The following is a 9,909-nucleotide window of genomic DNA, read 5'->3' on the forward strand; positions in this document are numbered from 1 at the left end:
AGATATAACTGCCAGGGGCAGTGTGGGTCTCGCGAACAAAAACCAGTTCTATCATGGAAAAGGGCGCTTAGATCCTACTCCTATGCCTGCCTACTCAGAAGTAAGTCCCATTAGAGTCGATGGCACTACTCCCAGGAAAGTGGAGAGGAACGCGCAGCCTTACAGCCCAATCCTATCCACACTTTCGTGGGAGTAAGTCCCATTGACTGTAATGGGACTTACTTCTGAGTAGACATGCGGTGAGTCTTCTGGGGCTGCGTGGCCGTTCAGACGGCGGCAGCTCCAGGAGAGGCACCAGCAGGGCCTGAGCGAGTGGCAGGACTCTCGCCCCACTCGGCGCGCCAGGTCGCCGCCGCGTTCACGTCACGTAGGGCCCGATCGTGGGCTGCCTACGCAGAAGTAAACCCCAAGGTGGTGCGGCGGCCCGAGACTTCCACCAACGGCGGGGGGGGGAAAGAAAAATGGAGCCCCGTTGCCAAGCAACCACGGAAGCGCGTGTTCCTCGGCCGTCGCGGGGAGGGAGTGCACTTCCGGTGGCGACGGCGGCGAGAGGAAGCCGGTGACCCCGGAAGGGGTTGCGCTTTGTTTGCACCCGAGGAGGTCGAGGCGAGGGTGAGTGAGAGGAAGAGGAGAAGAGGGGACCGGCAGCCCGGCCTCGGCCTGCCCTGCCCTGCACCCGGCACCTCACCCCCGGGGTTCCTGCGGCCCCTGGGCCGTCCCTCTCCCGGGAGGGTTCGGCTCCCCTGCCGCCTCTGAGAGGCTCCTGCAGCCCCTGGGGGAGCCGGCCCTGCCCGGGGCCCTTCTCCCCTCAGAGAGCGTGTGGTGCTGGCCGGGGAGGCGGCAGAGTTCAGGCGGGGTCGGCCCCCCGTGAGCCGGAGCGCGGAGGGCTGGCGGCAGTGACGATGACCGGGACGCGCCCTCCCCACTGGGGCTGGAAAGGTCGGTTCTGGCTGCTGCCCTCTCTGAGTCCCCTCTGGCTCTCCCCCTGTCGACAGAACAGCCCTGCCAGGCTCTGACCTGCACTGGCAAGTGTGAATCTGAGGGCCCAGTCCTGTGTGTGTCTACTCAGAAGCCAGCCCTGTTGTAGTCGGTGGAGCTCCCTCTCAGGTAAGTGTGAGCAGGACTGCAGCCTTCGTGGGACTTTCGATGGGTTGTGAACTTTGGAGGCGGAGGTGGTGCTTCTGTTGCAGTCTGTGCTGCTGCTTCTCGACCAGCGGTACGGGGACCACCAGTGATCCTGGAGGTATTGTCTGCTGATACTTGCTGGACACCTGCTGCCCAGCAGCAAAGCCAGGAACGCAACACAGCAAACAGCTGTAGGGCGGCTCAGCTCCGTGGGCAAAGCTCCAAAGTAGGCTTTTTCATGCTCCAAAAAGCCCTCCCATCCACCTTGAGGTGCTTACTGATGTTTGTTACATCACAACTGGCCTCCCAACCCAGAAGTGACTGGCAATGATGTTGTCACCAGTTACTTCCAGTGGTACTTTGAACAGGTGGACCATGTGAAGTGGTTTGGTGGAGACAAACATTAAGAAACACTGGTCTACACCATAAGATGGCTCAGTTGTGTTTCCAGCCATCGTAGACACAGACTTTATTAGAAAGCATTTTTTAGGCTGGACTTGCAGGAAACTGCTTTGTATCAACTCAGACCCTCAGTACATGTACCTCTGTTTTGTTAATGTTGACTGGCAGCAGCACTCTGGGGTTTCAATAGGAGTCTTTCCCCATTCCTACTAGGAGATGCTAAGGATTGAACTTGGCATGTGCTCTGTCATGCAGCGATAGCCCCTTCTCTCCCTCCCCTCAGAAGCTGCTAGTACTTTTATTTGGGAATGCGAGACTAGCAACTTTCAGACTATATTTAACAACCCTGGAGTTTCTCAGAAGACTTTTGGGGATCATAAATAAGCAGATAAGGGATGGTGAGTAAATTGCGTCTAAAGGATGTTTGGTCCGTAGCATACAACTACAAAGGAATCTAGACCTCATTCTCAAATTACTTTGGATGGGTTGCAGCAGATGTGGCTAGGATTTCAACAAAACATGCCCTACAACACATCTCAGAATTATCTGCAATGTGCCAGGAGGTCTTAAGCAAATGTACCAGGGTTCCATTCCTCCATGAAAAAATGATGTGAACAGTATTCCCTGGAGTAAGAAGTTGGAAACCCCAGGAACACACAGTTGAAATCCAGTTTCCTCTTTGAACTAGGATTGTAATACAAAATGTCAAAAGTTTATAAATGGGAATGACTTCATGGATTACTTGTCTCTTTCTGTAGCTCTTGGAGTATAGATCAAGTTTGAATCCGTGCCATAACCCACCTTGGCATGTCTTTGAAAACAGTGCATCCCAAAGGTAAAGTTGAGTTTGGGAATTGGTGCTATGTATGTTAAAGGATATGCTGGTGGTCATTTCAAATGTTAAGTGCTTTGTCTTTTGGATTTTTAGTGTGTGTCTGTTTAGAAATGACATGACTATAAACTGGTCTTTAAATAAATGCATGTTTTATGCACCAAATGCATGTTAGTGATTTCCCCAAACTCTTAGTTTAGCATCATAGCGCAAAGCTAGAAGTGTAAGAAGCAGTGTCCGAACAATGTGTGGGGTCTCATGGGTCCTTCCTTTGAAGAGTCTTGCTGCTAGTCTTCAGGTTGATCTGAGTCTTAAAACAGTTGTTTTCAAGCTCCACCTGTGTCTCAACAATCATTATACCTCTTTTTGTTTGATCTTCAGTATTTTCAGAATAGTACCTAGCCATGCCAAAGTGTAATGTGTGAACAGAGCATATGACTCATATGTATAGTTCTCCTGAAATGAGAAACCTGTGCCCAGGCTGAATCACATCAGACTAGGAGAACACATGTCTGAATATTTCTCTGTACAAAAAATATTAACCCCACCTGGGGAACTGAATGTCAGTGAGTAGGGTTCTAGTCCAACTTACTCCTTCACATACGTACTAATTTTATATTTGAAAACTTTTAAAAATTGTTTTTGTGGACGGAACATATGGTCATCATTCGGAACATATCGGGATCATTAGGAAGGGTATTGAGAACAAAACGGCTAGTATTATAATGCCATTGTACATATCGATGGTAAGGCCACACCTGGAGTATTGTGTCCAGTTCTGGTCGCCGCATCTCAAAAAAGACATAGTGGAAATGGAAAAGGTGCAAAAGAGAGCGACTAAGATGATTACGGGGCTGGGGCACCTTCCTTATGAGGAAAGGCTACGGCGTTTGGGCCTCTTCAGCCTAGAAAAGAGACGCCTGAGGGGGGACATGATTGAGACATACAAAATTATGCAGGGGATGGACAGAGTGGATAGGGAGATGCTCTTTACACTCTCACATAATACCAGAACCAGGGGACATCCACTAAAATTGAGTGTTGGGCGGGTTAGGACAGACAAAAGAAAATATTTCTTTACTCAGCGCGTGGTCGGTCTGTGGAACTCCTTGCCACAGGATGTGGTGCTGGTGTCTAGCCTAGACACCTTTAAAAGGGGATTGGACAAGTTTCTGGAGGAAAAATCCATTATGGGGTACAAGCCATGATGTGTATGTGCAACCTCCTGATTTTAGAAATGGGTTAAGTCAGAATGCCAGATGCAAGGGAGGGCACCAGGATTAGGTCTCTTGATATCTGGTGTGCTCCCTGGGGCATTTGTTGGGCCGCTGTGAGATACAGGAAGCCGGACTAGATGGGCCTATGGCCTGATCCAGTGGGGCTGTTCTTATGTTCTTATCTCATGCCATAACCAACCTGTCATCTGAAGCAGATCTAGGCCTTTTCATTGTTTTGCCTTTGATAGTGACCTTAGTGACGAGGGATTAGGAGTTCTATGTGGGAGTGAAGTTAGGAACTCTCCATCCATCTCTGCTCTGTTCCCATACTTTATTAGCTTTTGAAAGGTGTATATAATAGCAAGATCTGAAACTTTAAAAGAGAGAGATGAAAAATGGGAAATTGCCTTCCAGGAAGTGGGGGAGAGAGGCATAGTGCTGCAGATACAATGCCTCTTCCCCTCTACTCCCAATTTAGAAACTGACTTCAAGCATTTTCTAGAAAATCAGAAGGAGGAATTGAATGTGTGTAAAAGAACAGAACAGAAAAACTCAAACAAAAAATGGACTTGTTGGGGTATAGCAGCAATTTTCAACCACTGTGCCATGGCACATTGGTGTGCTGTGGATGGTTTGCAGGTGTGTGGGAGGGTCATTTATTAGAAGGGCCATTGGGTAATGTGAACCCCCCCCCCCCATTAGCAGATCAGTGTGCCTTGTCAATTGTCAAAAAACTGATGGTATGCCTTAACAATTTTAGAGCCTTGTCAGTGTCAATGTGTGGAAGAGGTTGAAAATCACTGGGGTGGTAGAATGTGAAGGTAGTGCCACAGGTGGGTTAGGTTGAATGTGGAAGGTGCTCAACTGCATAATTAGCTAAAAATAGCTGCAATTGGTACAGATAGTTTTGGTGATGGTTATCAGTTAGATGCTGTTTTGTGTTCAAAGTGATATTTGATTTGATCATGGTGATTTAAGTCAAGCTTTGTACAAGTCATGCCTCGTTATCCCCTGATTTGGCATCCACTGATTTGATTCACCATTAATTCCAGGGTCCACCTTTAAATGCTTTGGGGAAAAAACGCCAAGGAAAAATTTAAAGGAAAAAATTGCCAAGGAAAAAAGCGCCAAAATCTAATTTCCTACCTTCTCATTGTTTTAATAATCATAATTGAATGCCATTATTCACCCCATCTAGTGGCTGAATGCAGTATAGCGTCTATAACAATGCATTCTGGGGTGACTGGAGGAGCAATAAACCTGGAAGTGGTTCTTTAAAGCTATTTTTCCACTGATTTTTTTTAATCCACCGAGGGTTCTGGAATGGAACCCTTGGTGGATAAGGAGGGTAATACTTAGCCTTGGATACTTAGCCTTGGATACAGTGTGATTAGAGGGACAGGTGTGTAGAGCTAGGTGGTAGTGCCTAATGGCTAAAATTATGCAGAAGTACTTAATGTCATATAAATATGATTGCAAGCTTGTACTTCATGTTAATTGATCCCCCAATGTCCCTCTCTGTTCCATATCTGCTGAATCCCTATATGACCTAAAAAGATGCAAATAAAAGTGGAAAAATTCACTCTCTTACAACCCTGAGTGTGAGTACAGTGGAAAATTTGAATTGTGTTAATGGTTAACCCATTTTAGGTTAGACTGAATATTTGTACAACTAAACTGCATTGGAAGGCAATGTAATTCTATGCAAGGTTTAAATAAAATTTGGCTTATTTCAAAATTGCCAAAACTCAGAATGTAGGATATTGTCTTAAATCAAAAGGTCCAACAAGGCTGGTGTCCAAAGAATAAAATGCGTCTCCTGCTCAAGGAAGTTGTATTCATTAGTTGGAACAAATTCTCTTCGTGATCTTGATCAAGATTTCAGGAACTAAATTTAGTTTCGTGTCTCTAGTAGGGGTCCAGAAAATATTTAGGAATGGGATAGAGTAGGGGTTCTCAAACTCCCTTGGAGTTTGAGCCCCAAGGTAAGGTAAGTTGTGGGGGCAGGGAAAACGGTAGCTATGCGATCTTCAGGTTCACACCACTGCAGGGGCAGAGGGGACTTTTTTCTTATGTGCTCTATCTGCTGCTGACATTCGGGGGGGGGGTGTATGGGGAGATCCGTGGAGCCCTCTGCAGGGCTCCCGTGGCTTTTAAACAGTAAAAAAATATATTGCGACCCACTTCCACGTTGCAAATACGAAACCAGAAGTGGATCGCGATCAATTTTTTTTTGTACTGTTTACAAGCCTTGGGGAGTCCTGCAGAGCAGGTAGGGCATGTTAGAAAAAAGCCCCCTCTGCCCCCACAGCAGCACAATCCTGGGGATTGCATTGCTGCATTTCCTCGCCCCTTAAGGGGCCAGAGGCTGAGGTCCTCGGGCTGAGACATCACAGTGCTCCAGTTTGAGAACTTCATGGATAGAGAACCTTGAAATTTTTTAAGGCATTAAAGTCTTATGAGGGGTTCTGGAGCCATTAATTAAGAACTGGTATGCTAGCCTAGGTGGATCTTTGCTTCACCTTCAGATATTTATATTTTTTTTACAACATTATGCAGAGAGATTCATGCAAGTAAACTGAGGACATGCACAGTAAAGGGTGTAAAATGCTTGAATATGGTTGAAAGTAACTTAATTGCATGTGCTAATTGAATGTTTTTGAATTTTTTTTCCTTGCATTCCTTACTCAATGTCTCATCCTCCCACAGTTGCCTGATCTTGGCCAGCAGCCCACGCAGGGTCAGGGGAAAATGCCTGATCGGGACAACACCTATAATGGCAATGGCAGCGATGAGGCAAGTGCTAATTCTGATGACATCTGCCGAGATTTTCTGCGCAATGTGTGCAAACGAGGCAAGCGCTGCCGTTTTCGCCACCCTGACATCAATGAGGTGACCAATCTAGGTGTCAGCAAGAATGAATTTATTTTCTGCCATGACTTCCAGAACAAGGAGTGTGTCCGCATCAACTGCCGCTTCATCCATGGCACCAAGGAGGATGAAGACTGCTACAAGAAGTCTGGGGAGCTCCCGCCACGCCTCCGCCAGAAAGTGGCAGCTGGACTCGGGCTTTCCCCAGCAGACCTCCCCAACAGCAAAGAAGAAGTACCCATCTGCAGGGATTTTCTGAAGGGGGATTGCCAACGTGGGGCCAAGTGCAAATTCCAGCACCTGCAGCGGGATTATGAGTATGACGCCCGGGGCCTGGCCACCCGGGAGCAGGGCATCACCACGACTGCGCGCCGATTTGATTCCTTTGATCCCATGTATGACTCTGACCGATGCTTCGATGACCATGACCCTGTACTTAAGCGGCGACGGGTAGATGGGCTCCATTTTGAGACTTATGAGTACAACTTCACCAGTCCGCGAACTGTGGAATATCGACTCTTGGAAGAGGAAAACATCATGCTCCGCAAACGTGTGGAGGACCTCAAAAAGCAGGTCAACAATCTCCTGGCCACCAACGAAGTCCTCCTGGAGCAGAATGCCCAGTTCCGCAACCAGGCCAAGGTGATGACTCTCAATTCTACAGCTACAGCCACTGAGCAGACTCTGGCACCCACTGTGGGAACAGTCACCAACTATAATCACAGCATTGCTCAGACTCACACCACCCTGAGCAGCCAAGCTCTGCAGCCACGTCCTGTCTCCCAGCAGGATTTGGTGGCTCCAGCTGGAGCACAGGCAGCACCCCCTAGCAATGCAGCACCTCCTATGAACCCTGAAATCACCCCACTGTCAGCAGCTCTAGCTCAAACCATTGCCCAGGGAATGGCTCCGCCAGTCTCCATGGCGCCTGTGGCTGTATCAGTAGCACCTGTGGCTGTGTCAATGGCTCAGCCACTGGGGGCCATCACCATGAGCCATGCTACTACACCCATGGTGACATATCCCATAGCCTCCCAAAGTATGAGGATAACGGCCATGCCTCACTAGCCTACTTCCAAGGGAAGTGTTCTCATCCAATCTGTGCTACCCTTAGGTCAAGGGAGAACACTTTTAGGATCCTTTTATATCCTATTCAAGGTGATTAACACAAGGAAAAGAGAAGACATTTCAGATGTGAATCTGACTACCAATGAAATTCTCATCTCCACTGGGGGAAGGATTGTAGCTTGGGTTGACATTTGCCTTGTCTAGGCACTTGTGGCTTTCCCCCTCCAAATGGCAACAGACTCAGGGATAGCAGGATTAACAAAGCAATTTGGAGAGTGCAGTAATTTCATATCCTTTGTGTGTACCCTTGTATCTATTTTGCAGCTTGTCCATCCTCATGTAGTCCTCCATCAATGTCTGGGTTTAGTAAGTGGGTATCTTGCCCCTCCTATGGAAACCTTGTGCGCATGCACAGTCCCTCTTGCGTGGGACTGGAGAGTGCAATTAGGCTACCCATGAGATGGAGAGGGACTCTCTTGTCTTGTCAGTTGAAAAAGGGCAGAGACTCAAAACAGTACTAGCTACGCAATGAGCAGAGACTGTTGCCTGTTGTCATAACTTTGGGCACTTTTTTGCCATAGTAAGATGAGGCTCCAGCCTCCTGGGAATTTGGATCCTCTTTGTATGCCATCAAAGTATGGTATACTCTCTTTGTATAATTGGAGAAATAAACTGGAACTAGCCCCTGAAAACAAAATTAAATCTGACCATTCCTTATGCCTTGCTTAGGAATGGAAAATCAATATTGTGACCCTGAAAGAACAACTTGAAGAATGTCTCTTTACTTGGAAAGCTTAGCAGTTTGGAGGATGGAAGTGGTTGTAGATATGTTTCAAGAGGGCAGCATTGGTATGGGTTTCTTAGGAGTCCAGGATGTGACAGGCTCTCTTGCAGTCCCTCTGAAACAGACTGCCTCCTTTCCTAACAGACACCTGCAGTGGCACCTGGTGCCTGATGGACCCAGAACAGCTTGGAGTCCACTTCCAATCCTTTGTTCTGTCTCCTGAAGAAAGTGGCACACACCTCCTGTGTCTCTTGTCCGAATTGCTCTGGCATCCAAGGACCCTGTTGCCTACGTTTTTGTAGGGACTTTCCGGCACTTCCCATCACTTCACTCTCTGTTGTGACATGCTCTTTTTTTTTCCTTTAAAGAGATGCTTACCTAAGTGTTTTTCTTTTTGTAATTGATGTGAACTCAAACTCTCCCTTGGGTCTAAGACAGTTTTTGCATTTTTTTATTTTCTATTTGGGTTGGTTTTTATTAGTATTTTAAAGAAAGAGAGAGAAGCACTTCATGACCCTGCTGGTTCTACAATTTTCAGCTATTTCAGCTATTAAAACCAACCTGCAGTCATCACCAGTATCCAGTATCAATACAATTTTTCAAAAACTGTATGTGTACGCACACTTTTTTAAAAGGATCCTCTTCCTCCTCCCACGCATAAATTTCTTAAGTTCTGTGGACACAATTTGGACTCTCCAGATGAAATTGTACAGAGTACAAAATGTGTTCTGGAGCAGCTTTGTGAGTCACTGAAAGCACTGCAGGAAGTGGTGAGATAGTAAAGGAAAGAGAAAACAAATAAAACATTGTGTGAAAGTGTTTTTGTGTACCAAGGAAAATCTATGGGGCCTGTGGGGTTTATGGTGCTTTGGGGGCCGCCATATCAGCTGAGGCTGATGGATGTCTTGATCATTTATGTGCCTACTATTCTGAAAGACTATGTTTTTTAAAACATTTAAGTTTAAACATGTGCGAGCACAGTCCCATGCATGCCAACTTAAAAATAAATCCCATTGTGTTCAATAGGGCTTACTCCCAAGAAAGTGTTATAGGATTGCAGCCTGAGTTTCCCAAAAACATACAGCTATTCTTTCTATGTATATGTGACTTAATACCAGGGATAAGAGATTCAGGGAGGAAATGACCTGACATGTATTCAGGTGTGCACCACTTAACGATGAGGGTACATTCTCTTATTTCTGTTGTTGTGTGATTAGGTCATTAAGTGAACATCCAATCCAATCGATTGCCTTTGTTGGTTGAACAGACACTCCCTGCCAGACATTTACTGGCCACACAGGCTACAGGAGATTGCCACTTCTTTGCATTAAGAGCCTCTCTGTTGTGTAAAAACAGACATTCTGCTGCAGGCTATGGGAGAAGTGATTATCTCATTAAGAGCATCTTTATTGTGCTTTGACCACCTTCATATATGTAGTCCGTTGTTAAGCAGTGCACACCTGTATTAACCAAGGTTTTGCCTCTTTATGATCAACATGTCCCTATACTTTAACCTACTAGTACAGGGGTGCCCAAACCCCGGCCCTGGGGCCACTTGTGGCCCTCGAGGACTCCCAATTTGGCCCTCAGGGAGCCCCCAGTCTCCAATG

At 46.7% G+C, this 9,909-nt stretch overlaps 1 protein-coding gene across 1 annotated transcript; it reads left to right on the forward strand.

Annotated features, from left to right (window-relative positions):
• Positions 1-665: 665 nt before the first annotated feature.
• On the forward strand, positions 666-9,103 carry ZC3H10 (zinc finger CCCH-type containing 10). Its single transcript, XM_066615724.1, has 3 exons — positions 666-1,107; positions 2,286-2,362; positions 6,286-9,103. The coding sequence occupies exon 3, from the start codon at positions 6,328-6,330 to the stop codon at positions 7,513-7,515; it is 1,188 nt and encodes a 395-aa protein (XP_066471821.1). The 5' UTR covers positions 666-1,107; positions 2,286-2,362; positions 6,286-6,327; the 3' UTR covers positions 7,516-9,103.
• The last annotated feature ends 806 nt before the right edge of the window (positions 9,104-9,909 follow it).

Source organism: Tiliqua scincoides, chromosome 2 (assembly GCF_035046505.1).
Source record: "Tiliqua scincoides isolate rTilSci1 chromosome 2, rTilSci1.hap2, whole genome shotgun sequence".
Classification (NCBI taxonomy): Eukaryota; Metazoa; Chordata; class Lepidosauria; order Squamata; family Scincidae; genus Tiliqua; species Tiliqua scincoides.

Bases quoted from the DNA above. Each gene is read 5' to 3' on its own strand.
- ZC3H10 (XM_066615724.1), top strand. From the start codon at position 6,328: ATGCCTGATCGGGACAACACCTATAATGGCAATGGCAGCGATGAGGCA.